At 36.8% G+C, this 21,226-nt stretch overlaps 4 protein-coding genes across 13 annotated transcripts in view; 3 read left to right on the forward strand and 1 right to left on the reverse strand.

The window, feature by feature from the left end:
- Window positions 1-9,193, forward strand: part of LOC127498684 (platelet-activating factor receptor-like) — a 105,194-nt gene extending 96,001 nt beyond the window's left edge. For 4 of the 5 annotated variants that reach the window (XM_051868310.1, XM_051868311.1, XM_051868312.1 and 1 more), the window contains exon 2: window positions 7,612-9,193. In XM_051868310.1, the coding sequence (XP_051724270.1) occupies window positions 7,635-8,657 (1,023 nt within the window). In that variant the 5' untranslated portion in view covers window positions 7,612-7,634 and the 3' untranslated portion in view covers window positions 8,658-9,193. Of the gene's footprint in view, window positions 1-5,285; window positions 5,418-7,611 lie in introns of those variants that run through there. The other variant, XM_051868309.1, reaches the window with a different exon arrangement.
- Window positions 1-9,307, forward strand: part of LOC127498683 (platelet-activating factor receptor-like) — a 136,075-nt gene extending 126,768 nt beyond the window's left edge. For all 4 annotated transcript variants that reach the window (XM_051868306.1, XM_051868304.1, XM_051868307.1 and 1 more), the window contains exon 3: window positions 9,187-9,307. The gene's annotated coding sequence lies outside the window, so the exon portion shown is untranslated. The remainder of the gene's footprint in view (window positions 1-9,186) is intronic.
- Window positions 1-21,226, reverse strand: part of LOC127498671 (uncharacterized) — a 79,901-nt gene that overhangs the window by 34,238 nt on the left and 24,437 nt on the right. For 2 of the 3 annotated variants that reach the window (XM_051868284.1, XM_051868280.1), the window contains exon 1: window positions 11,132-12,945. The gene's annotated coding sequence lies outside the window, so the exon portion shown is untranslated. Of the gene's footprint in view, window positions 1-11,131; window positions 12,946-21,226 lie in introns of those variants that run through there. The other variant, XM_051868281.1, reaches the window with a different exon arrangement.
- The window catches only part of LOC127498679 (platelet-activating factor receptor-like), a 36,693-nt gene that overhangs the window by 8,267 nt on the left and 7,200 nt on the right, over window positions 1-21,226 (forward strand). The window lies entirely within an intron of this gene.

Consider the following 21,226-nt stretch of genomic DNA (forward strand, 5'->3'; position numbering starts at 1 on the left):
ATATTTCAACAGGGCATCATGCATTATTATTATTTATTATGAATATTTTAAATATATGATTATTTAAGAATTTCATAATAAATAATAAGAAAGCAAGATGCCCTGTTGCCCTTCAACAACCAGAGGGCAGATCCCCTGACTGCAGCTGATGATGCTTTGAAGTGATGCTCGAGTGATCAACAATATTCCAATTTGAAATAAGATTTCCTTTCATTCCTCTGTCCTCATTTTCTTTCCTTGCATCCGTGAAGTTTGCGGCTGCCGAAATTTAATTTAATTTCTATTTTTAACATATACAGGTGCTGGTCATATAATTAGAATATCATAAAAAAGTTCATTTTTTTATTATAAATTATTTTTAAAAATGAAACTTTCATATATTCTAGATTGCCTACATGTAAAGTAAAACATTTCAAAAGTTTTTTTTTTTAAATTTTGATGATTAGAGCGTACAGCTCATGAAAGTCCAAAATCCAGTATTTCAAAATATTAGAATATTTCCTAAGATCAATCAAAAAATGGATTTGCAAAACAGAAAAGTTCAAGTTCTTTAAAATATGTTCTTTTGTGCACTCAATACTTGATTGGCAGGACATATTACAGCAAATGACTTGCTCCTAGCACAAATTACTGCATCAGTGAAGTGTGGCATGGAAGTGATCAGCCTGTGGCACTGCTGGGGCACTATTGAGCCTTCAGATCATCTGTATATTGTTGGATCGACTGTTTCTCATCTTTCTCTTGAAAATATCCCATAGATTCAGGTCAGGCATATTGGCTGGCCAATAAAGCACAGTAATATCATGGTCAGCAAACCACTTGGAAGTGGTTTTTGCACTGTGGGCAGGTGCTAAAGTCCTGCTGGAAAAGGAAATCAGCATCTCCATAAAGCTTGTCAGCAGATGGAAGCATAAAGTGCTCCAAAATCTCCTGGAAGATGGCTGCATTGACTTTGCACTTGATAAAACACAATGGACCAACACCAGCAGACGTCACGGCCCCCCCAAATCATTATTGACTTCAGAAACTTCACACTAGACTTCAAGCAGCTTGGATTCTGTGCCTCTCCAGTCTTCCTTCAGACTCTGGGACCATGATTTCAACATGAAATGCAAAATTTACTTTTATCTGAAAAGAGGACTTTCGACCACTGTTCACTGTCCAGTTCTTTTTCTCCTTAGCCCAGGTAAGATGCTTTTGACGTTGTCTCTGGTTCAGAAGTGGCTTGGTAGTCCTTTTCCTGAAGATGTCTGAGTGTGGTGACTCTTGATGCGCTGACTCCGGCTTCATTCTACTCATTGTGAAGCTCTCCCAAGTGTTTGAATCGGCTTTACTTGACAGTATTCTCAAGCTTGCGGTCATCCCTGTTGCTTGTGCACCTTTGCCTACCCAATTTCTTCCTTTCAGTCAACTTTGCATTTAATATGCTTTGATACATCACTCTGTAAACAGCCACCCCATTCAGTAATGACCTTCTGTGACTTACTCTCTTTGTGGAGGGTGTCAATGATTGTCTCCTGGACCATTGCCAAGTCAGCAGTCTGCCCCATTAGTGTGGTTTCAAAGAACAAAAGATACTCGGAATTTATACTGTAGGGATGGTCATTTAATGAAACTCAAATGTAAATATTCTAATATTTTGAGATACTGGATTTTGGACTTTCATGAGCTGTATGCTCTAATCAACAAATTAAAAAAAAAAAAAAAAAAAAAAAAACTTTTGAAATGTTGTACTTTACATGTAGGGAATCTAGAATATATGAAAGTTTCATTTTTTAAAATAATTTACAATAAAAAAAATGAACTTTTTCACGATATTCTAATTATATGACCAGCACCTGTATAAGTAAATACAAAAATACTGAGACTGATGTGTACAGATTGACTGACATGCATGAATATTAAATATATTCATTTTTAGTATATAAATGTAAAATAAAATATATAAATAATAATAAAAAATAAAGTTTGAAATCAACTTGCCCAATAAACATATGTAATAATAAATATTAGTACACTAGAACTAAAACATTTAAGCGCTCACGTTATTCAGCAGAAATAATCTAGTGGCCTTCCTTTGAATTATACTCACCTGCTGCCTCCAGGTCCTACTGTTCTGCAAGGTGAGGTCAAAACCAATGGAGCACTGCAGAATTTCATCCTCCTACAGATGGTGAGAACAGTGAAACAGTGAGAATATGAAGCGAGACAGGCAAGAAAAAGGAAAGCGCAGAAAGAAAGCAAGACAAATTAATTTGTCCCTCCGAACAGTTGAACTGAAAGTGCTTTTACTAAAAGACTTACAGCAATCAATTTAGTTTTGTTGAGTGTTGCGCTATAGTGCTGTGATTTGTTTGAAAATATTTTTGCTGCTAAAATAGAACTGAACAGTTGTATGAAATCAGTGTAACGTTTTTAATCGTGACCGTAGCCTATTAAAGTAAAACAGCAATCTTGGTCGTGTGATTTTACTTACCTGTATCAAGTTATAAAAAGTTTTTGTGTGTGCTTCGCTCATGTTTCCATTTCTCCTCGAGATCATGCGCGAGCCTCAACAGCGCTACCTTGTTATCTACATTATACAGCCTATTATCCACTATGGATCGCCACTTAAACTAAATGAAGTTTTATTTAACAAAATTCGGGAGGCGCACGTTCAGGTAATCAACCAATCAGTGCAAGAGGAAGCCGGTATATAAAGCCGTCTCTCACCTCTATCCCGCGACAAGTTTCACAACATTTGGCCCCGCCCACTCGCTGTCATGTCTGAGATAGAGCTCTTCCCTTCGGATGATGAGTCATTCGTCACCGCTGAGTCTCCATCTCAACCCGCCGTTCCAAGGAATGATCCTTCTCCAACCATTAACATCATGGAGCCCCCGTCCTCAACTAGGGGACGCCGGCTCACACGATCTACTCCACGCACGCCAAGACGCCGAGGACTCCCCTCGCACCCGCCGGTGAGACAACCACCATCTTCCTCTGCGTCTACCTCCACGCCGGTCCATCCAAACATCCCTGCCATAGGGAAATGGACTGTTAAAGGGTTGAGACAAGCCCTGATGAATTCAGATGTAAACTTCTCACGAAGATTAAATAAAGCAGAACTATACAATCTGTATGTCTCTCTGCAATCTACTCACCCTTCTCCTACAGCTTCCACTTCATCTGGTCGAGCGAGCAAGGCCCGCCGGGCCCCGACCTCGCGTCCAGCAGCTTCTCCACTTCCCTCCCACGCAGTGCCGGGTCCTCCCCCTGCGTCACGCCGTCGCAGGCCTTCAGCGAGCCTGGGCCGCGCCCCAGAGCCCGTCACGGACGGGCTCCAAACACTCCCTGCTCAACTCTCTCCCGCAGCTCCTCCTACCACCGCACCGCACGCTTCAACCACCTGCAATGCAAGCTACACAACTTCTCAAACCCATCTTTTTCCTCCTACCTCTTACCCTTTTCCCTATCAGTATTTTCCAGCGCCAAGCGCTCACCCTAGCGTGAGGATGCCTCCGCTAGCGGCACAAGCGCTGACGTCATTCCTTCCCCTTCCCGTCCCCACCTCTTCACCTTTTCTTGCTCCTCCACCTGTCCCGGGAGCCGATTTTTGCGTGAGGATGCCTCCGCAAACGGCCGCAGCCCCGGCCCCCCTCCCCAATACTTCTCTGCATACTCGATCTCCCTTCTCTCTCTTCTCAGCAACACCACAACCAGCTCCTCCGAATGCCGTCGCCTCAGAACCTCCTCCAGTGGCGAACAATATCAGAGCACAAATCCTTGCAGGTGCGGACGTGGATTTGGGCTCTTTATTGTCCCTATTTCCTCCAGCAGAGTCCAATCGCCAGGTGGACTGCGGCGATATTTCCGTAACTTTAAAAAAACAATACACAGACCTCCTCACGCATACTGTCTTTGGCGGAATTTTGTATTGCTTTCAGTCGCTATACCGAAATAATATGCTCTGCTTTTCCCCATAGACGGCGCGAGCTGAATGATTATCTCCCCATCATAGCGGAGCTCGCGCTGTCCTATGGGGGTAGCCATTTCTATACATACCATAAACTCTTTTCTGCTAAATGCGCTGTTCGCGTTTCTCAATGGAATCAGTGTCCTTACTGGGGAGCGTTGGACACCGATCTCCATAACAGAGTGTTCCTCGGATGCCGAAACATCTCATGCGCAATTTGCAGATCCGTTAACCATGCCACCACGACATGCCCTCAAATTAATCCCTCAATTCCACCCTGCCCGGAACAGAACCCGTTTAAATCTACTAGTTATGTTCCGCGACCCGCTAGGGAGGATCACGCTTTCAATAACAGAGTCACAAACGTAGCAGCAAACAGGCAAGTATGTAATAACTTCAACGAAGGGAAATGCCCAAGACAACGCTGCCGCTATCTTCATATCTGCAACTACTGTGGCGGCGCCCACGCCCGCGCTGTATGTCCAGTACTGAAATCTGTAAATAAAAGTGCAAAAAACTATCTTTCGACTCCTGTGAATATTTCTCGCCTAGCTGAGGAATTATCTCATCACCCTGATGTTAATTTTACAAATTATCTGTTGTCTGGTCTCAAACATGGTTTTAAACCTGGGGTAGAATGTCAGCCTACTCAGAATATCATCTGCGATAATCTTCAGTCTGCTCTAGCAGAGCCTGAAGTAGTAGACGAACTAATCAAAAAGGAAATTGAATCAGGTTTCATGATCGGTCCATTCGAAACGCCCCCGTTCGAGCATTTTCGTATTAGCCCCTTTGGTGTGGCTACTAGGAAATTTTCAGGGGAAAAAACGCATGATAATCGATCTCTCAGCGCCTCATAACTCCCCGTTTCCAAGCATCAATAGTCTTATCCCACTCGAGGAATTTTCTCTTCATTACCACGATATCGAACAAGCAATAACAATGATTAAAATCGCTGGCCGCGGCGCATGGTTGGCAAAAGTAGACATCACATCAGCTTTCAAAGTAATGCCAATTCACCCGGATTCATGGCATTTATTCGGCGTTCGCTGGCGCAATAAATTTTACTTTGCCGTGCGTTTAACCTTCGGTTGTCGGCCAACGAACAAAAACTGCCCGACGGCCGACCGTCGGCTTGGTGTGTTCCTGCTTTAATGAGTTGACCTAAACAAAATCAATCAAATGGACACAAGAACCAAAACTGGGTTATTAGTATCCAAATATTAGTTCAAACTTTTCTTCAAGAGTTTATCTCGAGGTAGAATAAGTGGATAAGTAGATGCTTCTCATTTTCATTCATAGGAAATACACTACAAAGTTCTCTGGAAAGGAGTTGGGGGGAAAATAGGAAGCGATAGCGAGAGGTGTGACTGCATGTTGCATAAATAAGAGGAGCTGTGAGCTGAAGGCGTGAACTCTGAGCGAGCAGCGCGCGAGCATCACATTCACTAGGAATTACAAGGTAGGTTAAGCGATAAATGTAGTTTTGTGCTCATTTAGAAGCTATATTCACACTGTATATTCCGCGAGCGAGTTACGCGACAGTATAACGCACACGTAAAAGCTTTAAGTGTTATAGACATCTACAGATGATAATTTTGGCATCGCGCGCAGTGTATATACTTAGTGTTCACGTGTTGTATAGCCTATCATCTGCTTAGCCAGACCTGTCATCAGATAAGAAACAGAAGAAGCAGGATTATCATTTTACATATCAGTTATGAGAAACTCAAGCGTTTGTTGGTAGCTATCGATAATATCCAATTTTCTGCTCCAAACCTTGCGACACATGCCGTTAAATGACTTTGACACATGTAATGCTGGATAAGCCCATTGTATGTTTAATATGCAATAAAAATGTCTCAGTGCAATAATTAACTGAATAAGCACAATTAACTGAACGAACAATATATTATGTACAAATGATCAATATATTATTAGTACAATGCAAATATTGCAATGTAATGTAAATAAGTAATGTAATATTGTGTGTTGTGCTGCTTATAATTAGCCTACGCATTGTTATTATTGCTATTGTAATCCATTATAGGGGAGACCGGGGCTTGTTGTCACAGGCATTGTATCTGTGAATTCTGTCCTCCAAACTAAAATTACAATAGAATAAAAATTTTTAGCTGTTTAGCAAGTAAGTGAACAATAAAACCACATTAACATATTTTCAGGCAAATGTCTACTATATAATGTTATCACGATCTTCTTGGGACACACGTTCGAATGTTTAAAATGTATGTTGTATTTGCATTAACTTTAAAAACTTTTTCATAACTGTTTTACTGTTGCTGAAAAGCCTATAATATGCGTTTTAGTGGCATGTGACAGCTTACTGCATATAATGTGACAACATGCTTTGTGGTGCAACAGCATGCCCCCTTTGCATGTCACAAAAGGTAACATGTTCAGTGAACTTCCTGGGTGATAGTGGCAGAAATGTTCACTAGCTGTTTTGTAGTCAAGATTTTATGGTCTACTGTCTATAGTTTTTTTAGTCTATGTTATATTATACATGTTTCTGAAACAACTAAAAATTCTGTAAAAGTACCTGATTGTAATCTGACATTGTAAGTCCCGTAAAACCACTGATATGAAAAACATTTTGATGTAATATGTGCACTGTGGTTTTCAGAAAATGAAGCTTCTTCAATTTATTTCCTGCTCTTAGCAAGAGATTACAGATATGCAATGGTGAGAAAGAAAACCCTAATGCTTTAACTTCCAAAACATGTTATGATGATAATGAAAGAACACTTTTGATAGAATGCATATTTTCTCAACTCAGTGTGCGAGAGAAAATAGGCGTCACCACTTTTAATGCTGCTTTCCCAAGTTTCCTGTTCATTAAAACACATAAATGTTAAGTGTGTCATTTTAACCTATCTCTGTAGGTTAAAACCTGAAGTAAACTTTGGATTTTACACGTATGTTAGGCTAAACATATAGTGTATGCGATATAAATATCAGCATTGCACGCATACTGTGTGATCCACAACTCTTGTTTAAAAGGGTAAATTGATAGTAACTTCTGGAAAATGAGGAAAAAAAGCAAGGTCTAGAGAAGTGGTGTCTAACTCAGTTCCTTGAGAGCCACTGTTTAGCACAATTTAGCTCCAACCCTAATTAAACACACCTGAACCAGCAAATCAAGGTCTTCAGGATTACTAGAAACTTCCAGGCAGGTGTTTTGGAGCTGGTTGGAGCTGTCTGACACATGAGCTCTAAAGAAACATTTTTTAGAAGTCTTAGATGACACAGCATTCTAAAAACGTGGGGTTCAAGTTAATTTGAAAGTGTAAATATTTTGGTTCTGTGACACTATCAAAACATTGCCCGACCAATGTGAGTTTAGGGCGGTACTATTAGTTTGGCCAGTTTCAGGTGTTTGGGAAACCTGTCTGAAATATGGTGGAAAAATGACATGCTTCACCTTTAAAACAACACTTACTATAATAAACTATGAAGTCTTGAGTGTTGGATGAATATAATTGAACTATAACATCATAAACACTGAGGAGAATACCTCCTCCCTGATATCCAGATCCGTTGTCGGCCAGTATCGTTTTTTAGATGAACACTTTAAAGGATATTAGAAGGAATCAAATTTAATTGTATGCTGTCTTATCACTCTGTTTTGTTCTCAGATACGGTGACGACTTCTACAGCCATGTCGAACGCTGAAGATTGCAGCCATCAGAATCAAACAGACAAATTCATTGACTCAGAGTTTCGTTACACTCTCTTTCCTATATTCTATGGCATAGTCTTTGTCTTGGGGTTGCTGGCCAACTGCTATGCTCTTTATGTTTTGCATATTATGCGGGAGTCTAAAGCTATGAATGAGATTCGAATCTACATGACCAACCTGACCGTTGCAGACCTGCTGTTTGCGTCCACTCTACCTTTCTGGATTAGTTACTACATAAATAACGGTCACTGGATATACTCGGATGCCCTCTGCCGTATCATAGGCACGTTTTTCTTCATTAACTCGTACTGCTCCATTCTCTTCCTTACTGTCATCAGCATTAACCGTTACTGGGCTGTTACCAGGCCACTGGTGGCTGCCTCTTCTGACTGCTGGAAACGTGGAGCAACTGTCTCAGCGGTCATCTGGGTCGTCACTCTTGTGGGATCGGTTAAATACCTCATTGAGCCGGGAATCCATGATGATAAGATTGAAAACAAAAATATTTCTCGCTGTTTTGAGGGTTATTATTACGAGAAATGCTCTGTAAAAAATGCAGTGGCCATCACCCACTTCATCATTATTGGCTTGTTCTTTCTTGTTTTCGCATTGGTGATTGTCTGCAACATCTTAATCGCTCGAGCTCTTCTGTCCCAACCCATCAGTCAGCCTCGAGCCAGCACGGGAAAGCGTTCTGGTGGCACCAAGCTTAGAGCTTTGAGGATGCTGTGTGGTGTTGTGGGTGTCTTTGTGATCTGTTTCCTGCCACATCACGTGGTGCAGGGTCCCTGGACTTTGTCTGTGCTGGGCCTGAAAAATGATTGGAGCATGGAGACTCGCCAAAGCTTAAACGATGCTCACCAGATCACCCTCATGCTTATGGGGATCAACTGCCTCCTGGACCCGCTGGTGTATTGCTTCGCCACCACAAATTTCCGCAAGTACATCCAGGGTCATTTCACAAGGGTCAAGAATAACAAACACTGCTTGTGCAACATATAACACAGTAACACACTGATAAATATATGGTGTTCATTTTAATCAGTTAGAGCAGGGGTCTCAAACTCAAATTGGCTGGGGGCCGTTGCTATGATAGGAGAGCCATTTTAACATTCAAGCACAAGAAAGTGCAAAATTTCTGAAAAATTACTTTCCTTTGCATTATTTCTTATTTACTTCAAATTTCATTACTAAAATATTTTGCCATACTTAAAAAAATACTTAAAAAATATAAACAGCAGTGTCAATCATTGTTACATACAGTATTAGTTTTTAACAGTTAGTGCAAATATTTTCCCTTACTTTATTTTAGCTTAAATAACATCAAAATCTTGCACTGAACAACACTGTACTGAACAAATGCAATCCCTGAATACATTTGTACACTCTTCTATTTCTTGCCAGAGACCTGGCAGCGCTTCTGCTCACAGCTGAGCCACATTTGTCCAAGATGCCGTTTGAGCATCGGTAACGTTTATCGGTACACTGTAAAAAATGAATGTGATTTTAACGGTAAAAATATTGTAAATAGGTTAACAGTAAGTTCCCGTACTATATACAGGGAAAAACTGTAAAAGCTCTTACCAGACATTTTATGTCATTTTCACAGTAAAATGCTGTAATTTTTTTTTTAAATTTTAGACGTAAAAAAAAGAACAAATCAATGTATAATTTACAGTCAAAAACTGTAAACTGATATTCCCACAATTCCCTGTGTGACACTCCACATTTGAAAGTATTTTGTTTAAAAAAATCATGTTTCTTAATAGTTTTTGTTATCAGTTATGTACATTAGGGTTTTATGTTACATCTTCTGTTGTTTAATGAATGTTTATTGCATTGTGTAAGTGTTGTGGGTTACCATGATGGTGTTTGTGTGATGACTCTTTGCACCTTCTTTGTATTAGTATATACTTAAGCTCCTGGAAAAGCTATTTGTGATGAACTCTGATTCTTCATGTGGCTTTCTCTTTTACCGCCTGCATTATTATGGTGGTTGTCAGTGTATGTTAAAGGTACAGAACAGATTTTAGTAGTAGTGTGCATTGTTGAATTTACTGGTTTACATTCAAATTTTCTTGTTTGTAAATTACAGTTTGTTTTGTAAATGTGTTTACAGTTTTTCTGTAATTTTTACAAAATTATTCTGGCAACCACAGCTGCCAAAATTATTTTGTAAAAACTAAGGAATATTTTTTTACACTGTAGCATCGGACGCGCTTCGGTGGTTTAAATCGACGCTCGCGACTTGCGCGAGTGCTTTTACTGTAATTTAGGCAAGCGAGCTCATAATAGAAGTGACGCGGTCGCGACGCGCATGCGGTGCGGCGCGCTCGTTTTTCCAGGCGCGCCTATGCCGCGGCTAGATGAAAACATCTCAACTTTTCAGAATGAAAATGGAAAAAAAATGAAAATTCTGCTTATGTCATTTCGAATCTGTATGACTTTCTTCTGTGGAACACAAAATTAGATTGTTTAAAAATGTTTCAATGTTTTTACAACGAAAAGAAAGTCAGTGGTATCCAAAGAAAGTAAAGGAGCTGGGTAAATAATTAACAGAATTTTAATTTTTGTGCATACTATCCCTGTAATGCAACCAAAGGATTGATATTTGAAATTAGATGTTCATCTCTCAATTGCTGCCACTTTCAGGCAACTCCTTCAAACTATAGATTATTTCAAGCATGATTATTCAACACGCACTTATAAATGCTTTATATACTGAAGCATTAAGCATTTATAATGTGATTCCTATATTGTCATATTGTCTCTTAAAGAGATAATCCACCCCAAAATGAAAGATTTGTCACCAATTACTTACCTTGATGTCATTCCAAACTTTTATGACTTTGAAAGTCAGTGGCGTTCAAACAACTCTGGACCCCATTGACTTTTATTGTATGGACAGAAAACACTGAAACATACTCAAAATATTTGTTTATACTCCACAGAAGAAAGTCATGTAGGTTTGTAACAACATTAGGGTGTGAGTAAATGTTTGCTCTTGTGTAGGTGGAACTCACCTATATTTATATGTGTCAAACAAACTCGTTATTTCATTCTCGGTAAAGATGCTGTGGTGTTCGTTCTTGTTGTCATACACTGTAAAAAATATTCTGTAGTTTTTACAAAATAATTTTGGCAGCTGTGGTTTCCAGAATAATTTTGTAAAATATACAGAAAAACTGTAAACACATTTACAAAACAAACTGTAAATTTTAAAGTATAAAACTGTAATTTACAAACAAGAAAATTTGAATGTAAACCAGTAAATTCAACAATGCACACTACTACTAAAATCTGTTTTGTACATTTAACATACACTGACAACCACCATAATAATGCAGATGGTGAAATATACCACCTGCATGTGTGTGTATATATATATATATATATATATATGTAAATATACATTATACATTTTAACACAGAACACCATTGCTCGTGTGAACAGTCAAGCTAATGGAAAAGTCAACCTGGTATTTTAACGGTTATTTACTGGGTTTAATGTCTTGTGAATGCTGATGCTGATGAATGAAGCTATTTGTTTTCTGTGATACCAGAGTTTCACTGTTCATAAAGGGAGAAGTTGTGTTGCTGCTAAAGAGTCAGGATTATTTGTGATATAAATTGCACATAAAGGTGGTCAATTGATTTGTGTCTGATGTCACTATGACATCAAATACTGCCTTACTTGTTGTGAAGTATTTCTGAGGAGCATTCCTGTGGGTTAGGTTTTGTCACACAGGAAATCTTTATATTTTTTTGCAATGTTATGTTTTCCAAAATGGGGAACTTGAGCCAGACACCCATGGGAAATGTGCACATAAACCACTGAAATGACTACTAAACTGCCTGTTCATGTTTTATAACCTACATCAAGCGATTACATTTAACAAAACTTTGACATTTTATGTCAAATATTATGTAGAAAACTTACACTAGTTGAGTTTAGAGCAGGAGCTGGTGATAAAAATTTCAACAATAAGTTGTACTGGATTATACTGTATAAGCAAGTGTATTGAAATTCAGAAGAAAAATACATTTCAAGTGTATTAATGCACACAGTATATATTAAACACTAAGCACATTTAAAACACATTAACAAATGTCATTTTGGACAACACACTTGAGTTGAAATTAAAATAAATTATTTTCAATGTACTTCAGTATATTAGTCAATACATCAAAATAAGTGTACTTATTTAAAACACTATAAACTATAATGTTAATAAATATTGTCATTAAAGTGTACTTTCTTTAAGTAAAAATTAGACATTATTACAAAGTGCATTTTTAAAATGTGTACTTAAGTGTGTTAATAAATATTGTCATTAAAGTATATTCTTTTTAAGTACACTTAAGTGGCCTTTAATTCTAATTATATTATATTATCTGCTAGTGCACTTTTTAAAAAGTATACTTTTAAGATTTGAAGTACACAAAAAGTACACTTTCAATACAATTAAGTGCACTTCTGTAAAATAATACTGTATTATTACTGTAAAAATACTGTAAAAAAATCATTGTTTATGATACCTAATGCATTAGTGTTTAACAATTGAAATTAATTGTAATAAAATGACTGTATGAAATAACAATTTGTTTTCACAAAAGAAGTTTAGTAATAATAATTATTCCAATTATGAAATGCAGGTTTGTTGACTTGTACTTTGTTCTTAATTGTAAATCTATGAACTGCTGAAGATCATTTTATCCACTTATAGTGCCGTGTATATGAGCTGAGTTTTATGGTGGCATTTTAGACATTTATTCGATGCTCAGCGATGTTCACCGTTGTGTCCTTGTGGTTTAACCTATTTAAAATAGCATAATGCTTGTATGGCAGCTGCTTCTGAAGAATCGTTCTTAAAAATAAACTTCTGCATTAAGCAGGAAGTTTGGCAAGAAACTGTTATGTGTGCTCTAATTTGTAAAGAGATTGTTCATCCAAAACTAATAGTTGACATTTGCTCATCTTCACCTTCATCTTCATCTTGCAAACCCATATGACTTTCTTCTTACGTACATGAAGGAGATGTTATGCAACAATAGGGACTTGGGTTTTTGTCAATTCAGTTTAAGTGAATGAGTAACCTGTTCATCTCGTCACTAGAAAAGAAGAAGAGTGAAGGACAGTTGTGAAAGACTATTGGTCCCACATTCTACAGATACTAAAGTACAGCAAGTGTTTTATATTTATTCAAATGATCATTGATGTTTGCACATGATGTTGTTTATATCATATAAGGCTTAATCTGTGCTAAAAAGGCTAAATAAAATCAAAAAAACTGTTTTTGCTTTTCTGTGTATTCTCTACCTAAAAAAAAACAAACAAAAACTGTAGGGTCATTCCATGTCAAATCAACCAAATTTTGGAAACTTCCCCAGCTCAATTTTTTGATTTTGTTAATATTTTTTCTGTAGAAAGACAAACATAAATAGTGAAGAAAACCTAAATATTAAATATCACAGAGGTATATTTACTGAATAATGTTTTTTGCCATTTTTGAACTGTTACTGTTGGCATATAATGCAACAAAGATTGCTAAAGTCAACAGATTTTACTAATAGACTTTGTCTTACTGCAGAAAAAAATATTAACAAAATAAATATTTGAGCCGGGGACCTGCTTATTACGTCTCAGAGAAAAAAAAGCACATAATGGGTGCTTCTCAATACTCAAATTGACGCTTTCTCATTTCCTTGCTCCTCTGTCCTCCAGCCTGTGACCGGAAAACAATCAAAGTTAGTCATCTTGAAGGACATCTCATATATTTCAACAGGGCATCTTGCATTATTATTATTTATTATGAATTTTTTAAATATATGATTAAGAAATTCATAATAAATAATAAGAAAGCAAGATGCCCTGTTGCCCTTCAACAACCAGAGGGCAGATCCCTTGACCGCAGCTGATGATGCTTTGAAGTGATGCTCGAGTGATCAACAATATTCCAATTTGAAATAAGATTTCCTTTCATTCCTCTGTCCTCATTTTCTTTCCTTGCATCCGTGAAGTCTAGCTCCCCTCTCAGGATGTCCAGCTCCCCCTCTCTGAATGTAATTCGGGTGTAATGGTTGGAGCTAGAGTACAACCACCCTAACCCTACCCATACCTGTATCCCTCCACCCATTAGAGAGAGGTGGAGCTGGACGTCATTTGGCTCTGTAGTGAGCACCACTTGTCTCTCCCTCACATCCTAAAGAGGTGGAGCTGAGATGCGACGAAAGGAAACAAGATGCACAAATAAGAAATGAGAAGCACCCACAGATTTCATTAGTCATGCATGCCTGTGTTCAGGTTCCCATTGCCTGCATCAGCGCCCCCCAGGGTTGATTCAAGAAATTAATCAGAATAGTGACTCCACTGCATTGGGTTAGTCTTGTGTAGCAAGAATTTTAATTATAAGCACAATTACTACTGAAACAGGATACCCTAACTCCTCCCTAATTACATCTACAAGGACAAAATTATATTATTTACTTATTTCATTTAGATTAAAAGTACAAAGTACATTATTTGCATGTCATAGTTCAACCCAAAATTAATTATGTTCTGTGAAACATAAAATAAGATACTTCGAAAAATTTCTGAAAGTCAGTGGAGTCCAATGTTTGTTAAGACCTTACTGACTTTAATAAAAAATTTTTAAAAAAAATGATGACACAGTATTCATTTTTGGGTGAACGAACCCTTAAAGTGCTATGGACAGCATCTGTGGCCTGCGAACAACATTTTGAACCAAACCTCAAAACAGAACAGAAAATGTGTTTATAATAATAATAAAAGACAACAGACAAAACAGCTGGAGGGTTTAAATGTGAAAATGTATTTATGTTCAAGCACTGATGCACAATAATTCTATATAATATAGATTTAATGGATTCTAATCACCTTTAATGTTGAAAATTAGTTTTTTTCTTCGATAGTTTAAAGTAAAGCTGTAAACTACATTTCTGTAAAATATCAAATTAATCAATTTCCTTCCCTTCTAAGGGACATTCTCATTAAATGCTTAAAATGTTCTCGGATTAGGAGAAATTTTCCTCAAATCATTAGCTAATGGAAATGTCACAATGAATTAGTCTGTGAACATTTTCCTGATGCCCCCAGTGAGCTAATTTTATATTACACACTTTATACATTTGGACTCTATTGATTATTTGTGTGTGTGTTTTGAGGGACTTAATTAAGCAGAAAGTAATCAGAGGGATAACAAACATAACAAATATCTATAATACTGTGTTAGCTGGGACCTGCTACATCAAAAGTTCAGCAAGTTTTTATTAATTTTACTGTAAGCAAAATATGTCTAACAAAAGCTCAACAATTGTTTTGACTTTCAGAGTCCTTGGAGAGCAAATGTGAAATAATTATTCTAATGTATATAAAGTCTGTTCATATAAGCTCCATTTAAAACAAAGCTGTTAGAAACATGAGATTGTAGCAAGGCATGTAAACTTTTCAAACATTTACAATGTAATGAATGTCTTAAAAATGAAATAGTTTTAGCATATGTGGGTTTTACAATTCTCTCCCAATCAGCAGAGGGAGCCCTCACACAACTTATAGGACTCTGCAACACTCATCTTGTTCCATTGTCCTCAGCCGGATGTGCCTCATACCATAGACATTATAATAAACACTAGACGCACTAATGGCCGCTGGACCGTACGTCAACGGCGCCGCCATATTGTGCGGGGCAAAGTTCCCATAACGCTCATAACTGGAATTGAGAAAAATGCCTGCTTCGTGTGCTGCTTGGGGCTACGGAGCCCCGGACATGACATGCAGGAAAAAAAAATAGTAGGCTAAATCTTGCGCACGATTTATTAATTCGTTCCCTCGATTTACTAAAACGTGCGCACGATTTGCTATTTCGTTCCCTCGATTTACTAAAACGTGCGCACGATTTACTATTTCGTTCCCTCGATTTATAAATCATGCGCATGATTTATAAATCGAGTGAGCGAAATAGTAAATCGTGCGCACGATTTAGTAAATTGAGGGAACGAATTAGTAAATCGTGTGCACGATTTAATTTTTTTTCTTGCATGTCATGTATGTGGCTGTACAAATCGCTGCACAATTGAAAACAGTTCTCGGGGAATGACCTTTCACGGGTAAGACTGAACATTTGTTTCGGGTTGTATTTGGTCATTATATAATTATATTGATAGTAGTTGGCCACCGGAGTCAGACTAAAATAGCTAGCGATGTCGCTAGTTAGCTGTGAAAGTTGAGACATGAGTTTACATGATTTCTAATACAGTTTTAGGTTATATTATATCTTATTTTATAAACTAAATTTCCTGAAGTTTAAATATGCATCTTTATTTTCTTTGTGCATTAAAAAACAGAAAGTAGTCTGTGTGATTTGTATTTGATGATTTTTTTTTTTTTTTTTTTTTTTTTCATTTTATCAATGGTGGTCAATTCTTAAGCTCAAGAAAAGCTAAAATTGGGTTTAAGACAGAAAATGCCTTTTCCACAATAAGAAAACTTTTTCATTTAATGTGAAAATTTAATTATATCTCAGTATGGGCGTTTTCACAACTCTTATGCAAGAATAAAGTAGCCAGATACATGACAAGCCTGAGCTTTGACTATTTCTTATTAAAATAAATATTTTATATGTCTAACTATAGAGATTTTAAGTAACTAGAACTTTTTGTACACCACGTACATTATAAACCACTGAAATCGGTTGATAAACGTAAACGTTATTTTTGTTTTTATCCAGAAAAACCGAGAAACCCCAGAGTGCAGCCTGGACGATTGGGGCGGGGCGACACGTAATATAATAGGCTATAAGTCAGATTTATTTGTATAACGCTAAATACACATCGCTTCAAAGTAGTTTTACAAAAAGTAATATTGTCTGCAAGCTTTAGCCTAATATTGAGCAGTTTTAGGACTGGGCGATAGAAATATGTTGCTGATATAAATGATGCACAGTTTGAGATTTAGCTTAGCTATATTATATTTATATCAGCAACACATTTCTATCGCCCAGTCCTAAAACTGCTCAATATTAGGCTAAAGCTTGCAGACAATATGACTTTTTGTAAAACTACTTTGAAGCGATGTGTATTTAGCGTTATACAAATAAATCTGACTTTACTTCACTTGATGTAGTCCTGGCTCTATATAGGCTATATCGTGGCCACGAAGTAGGAATTCGTTCCCCAGATTTAGCAGTAGGCTATTAGACGGCGATTTTCTGCCTGAAGAACCCGGAGATGCCGTACCAAGCGTACAGTACACTAACTTCATCTAACTTGAGTCTTAAGCTCATCAAAACATTAGCCAATTGGTCGTAACTGAAATAGCCATGGTTATAGCACTTATATTATATTATTATATTTATATGCAGTACGGTCAAACAGCGTAGAAGTAGATCATTCATAAAGTTGCTCAAAAAGGAATGCGCATGCTCATGCCCCAAGTGTCTACGCCAATAAGCTCTGCTGTATTATAAACCAATGAAATTGGGTGTATAATATGCCTTAATGTGTCGCCCGCCCCAGTCGTCCAGGCTGCACTCTGGGGTTACTCCATACGTCCTGAAAAGTGAAGCTGCGGGCTCTTTGATCGCCCCCTGGTGGCTGGACCATGTCTTGAACATTTTTTTTTTTTTTTAATAAAGCATAAAGAAACAAAACAGTGAACGAAATTGCTACTAATACAATGCTATATCAGATATGTACAATAACAATTGTAGAAATTGTTCCAGAAATCAATTTCAATAGTACATTGAGAACTCATGTTTAATGTAGTTTCATAATACAATATATTGTTAGTTCCGAGATTTTTCAATTTAGTGAATAAATACATAGATCCGCAAGGAATATTTGAATTCCCTAGTGGTCTAGTGGTAAAATTTTTGTTAACAGTATCAAAGGTTGCAAGTTCTAATCCGCCCTTGCATAGTTTTTTGTTTTTTCCCTCATTAAAATCAAAGATGTCCATCAATGGTTGTATATCAAGAGCAGGGACATGTTTGTGTGCATTTGTTTTGTGATTTTACCGGAAAAATAGCACCTCCGCAATGGAGTTAAGCGATCAATTGACGCGCTCGTCTGCGCTGTGAAGACTGTGTGCACGAGCAAAAAGAGAACGTAAACCCCGCCTACTTTTTAATTTGATTGGCCATCTCAATCATTTTGACATTGACGAGCGTTCTTAGACCGCTGAGGCAGACCAGACTAATAATGTAACTTTTAAACCTTTTTGTCATCCTAACCAGAGCCATTGAAAAACATATTTAACGGCTCTGATCCTAACAACATGCAGAGTGATGTAATGAAGTGCTGCAGAGCAGTGCAAGAATTTAAAATATTGTGGGGTGATATATATCAGCGTGATATATATCACGCTGATATATATTCAATTGTTCGTTTTTGTGATAAGTTTGATTTTAGCTAGCAATTTGATGCTACAGAAACGGGGTGTGTCGTCATGATTGACAGTTGTGATTGACAGCTTCTCGGAGGACTGTAGGAGCTTCGAGGGGAGATTGAATATATATAACTAACTAATAATTTTCGATTTCTGTGTTATTTCACACCGACAAAATGAGTTGTTCAGCAGTAAACTGTAGGATCTGACGGATCACTGAACTTTTTTTTGGTAACGTTAAATGTGGGCTTTATTAGCAAATTAATAAATGTTATTAGTTAAGATAACACGCCTAATGTTAGCCATGTCGGGAAAAAGCAGGTGATTGTTATCTGGCAGTTACTAATTATTTTTATGGGTATAAAATAATAATTAGCAGGACAAAACTAATGACAGCCTACTATAATTAATTATAGAGCACTGTCTACAGCAATCGATCTCCTGAGATCACAATGGGGCATGGACCTGTGGAGGTCCCATGGAACATCAAACTCAGCTGGGGTTTGCATCTTACTTCATCGCTTTAAAGGGAAAATTCTGTTTTCAGACTGTGATCCAAATGGACGATGCGTTTGTCTTTTACTTGAAATTTCAGATACTACGTTTATTGTTACCAATCTCTACGGATTTAATCAACAAAAGGAAAATGAAAATTTCTTTTATGGTATGGAAGAACGTATACTTTCACTGTTAAATAATTACCCCAGCTCTTATTTTATTTTTGTGGGCGATTTCAATGTGGTTATGGACATTAATATAGATGGCCCCCCAGATCTAATAATCCTCTAACTACCATTTTCTTTGGTTGATAGCTGGAGAGAAACCCACGCATCTCTAAAAGTATTTGCATGGAGTAATAACTCTCTCTAGTGCCAATCTCGCATTGATCTATGGCTTACTTCAAAGGAGCTGTATAATATTTCATCTGACATTATACCTTCACCTTTATCTGATCATAAATGTATTACTATTCGAATCCCTCTTTCAAATAATGTTAACTCGTATAGAGCTCCCTCTTATTGGAAGCTTAATAATTCAGTCCTTTCTTATGATGAAGTAAACAAAATTGATGACATCATTACTACCTTTTGGAATAAAGCAAAAGAAGAAAATAATTATTGCAGTAATTGGGAGCTAACTAAATATGAAGTCTATAAATTTCTTCGTAAATTCAGTGCTGACTTAGCTAAAAAGAGGAAATCCTATATGTGAATGAAGTTATTTTTAAAATTGCCAATCTTTTAGCCAAAAATACGGAAGATATTACTGATTCTGAAAAAGCTGAACTTGCTAAACAGCAACAGCAATTAGATAAAATATATAAAGATAAAGCTGAAGGAGACTATATACGGTCGCGCAGAAAATGGCTCGAGGAAGGTGAGCAAAGCTCCGCATATTTCTTTAGATTAGAAAGGGAGCAAGCCAAAAATAATAATATAACAAAACTCATAATTGATGGAACACTAAGTGAAGATCAGAAAATTATTGGAAAATTTTGCGCTAAATTTTACAGTGAGCTATACATCCAAATTTTGCTACCAAGATGCCAATGATTTTTTTTTTTGAATCTCTCCAGAATGTACAGCAGTTGAATATGGTAGATAAAGCTAAAATAGATAAAAAAATTGTTGATGCAATTAGTAGGCCTATGTTAAGAAATAATAAATCTCTGGGAAATGATGGACTCACCTCAAAGTTTTATAAATTATTCAGCAAAAAAACAGCACCTTTTTTTATTAGACGTTTTTAAAGAAAGTACAGAAAAAACATTTCTTCCCCCCACCTTATGTCAGGGAATAATTACCCTAATCCCAAAGCCAAACAAAGATCCCCTCTCATAGACAATTGGCGCCCAATCTCCTTACTAAATAATGACTACAAAATAATAGCATTAGTTCTGGCTAAAAGACTAAAATGTGTGTTAAACTCAATTATTGATGAAACGCAGGCAGGTTTTTTGCCTAACAGACATATTTCGAACAATATACGTTTAATATTAGATATGTTAGACTATTCACATTTACTTCAAAAAGAAAGCTTTATCTTATTTTTAGACTATTATAAAGCATTTGATACGCTAGAACATGAATTTCTGTTTCAAGCACTGCATAGAATTGGCTTTGGGAACCCCTTTTGTAATATGATCAAAATGTTGTACGTGAACAGTAATAGTTCAATTAAATTAAGTAATTGTACCTCTCCCAGATTTTCTTAATCGAGGTGTTCGACAGGAATGTCCAGTCTCTCCCTATCTTTTCTTGATTGCAACACAATTTCTAAGTTTATACATCAAAACAAGCCATCTAAAAGGCATCAGTATTGGAAATACAGAGATAATGATTACTCAGTTAGCGGATGATACTGCTCTGTTCTTAGAGGGCTCTCTCCAAATACCTACAGCCCTACATATTCTTCAGCGTTTTTCTAAAGCTTCAGGCTTACATCTTAATCTTAATAAATGTGAATTACTTCCAGTTAAAAATAGTACGGCTTCTTCAATTATTGGTATTGCAGTTAAAAATTGTGTTGGGTATACAGATAACTAAAGATAACATTAGATGCTCTGCAAATTTTAACCCTATTATTACAAAAACAAAAAAAAAGTTTAATTGCTGGCTACAGAGAGACCTTTCATTGAAAGGCAGAAGTTTGCTTGTTAAAGCAGAAGGTCTGTCTCGCCTTACTTATGCCGCTCAATCATTGTACCTTAATAACCCCACATGTAAAGTAATCGATTGAATCTTATCTAAATTTTTATGGAAAAACAAACCCCATTATTTAAAGAAATCAGTAATATTAAATTCTCACAAAAGGGTGGTTTAAACTTGATTGACTTTAACTCATTGAATTATACAATAAAAATAAATTGGCTTAATCGTTTCCTCAAAAATCCCTCCTCCATTTGGAATATTTTCCCTCATCTTGTCTTCTCACAGTTTGGTGGTGCAAAATTTGTCTTAATGTGTAATACCCAAAAACTCCCTGTCAAGTTATCTAACTTTCACCAACAGGTTCTTCTGGCATGGACTCTTATTTACAAACATATCTTTTCTCCCCACCGGTGTTACATATGGAGCAATAGATTATTTTATTTAAGAATAAATCTTTGTTTTATAATCAGTGGTTCAGTAACGGAATATTTCATGTTGGTCAGCTCTTTAACAAA

The sequence above is a fragment of the Ctenopharyngodon idella genome, chromosome 17 (assembly GCF_019924925.1).
Source record: "Ctenopharyngodon idella isolate HZGC_01 chromosome 17, HZGC01, whole genome shotgun sequence".
Classification (NCBI taxonomy): domain Eukaryota; kingdom Metazoa; phylum Chordata; class Actinopteri; order Cypriniformes; family Xenocyprididae; genus Ctenopharyngodon; species Ctenopharyngodon idella.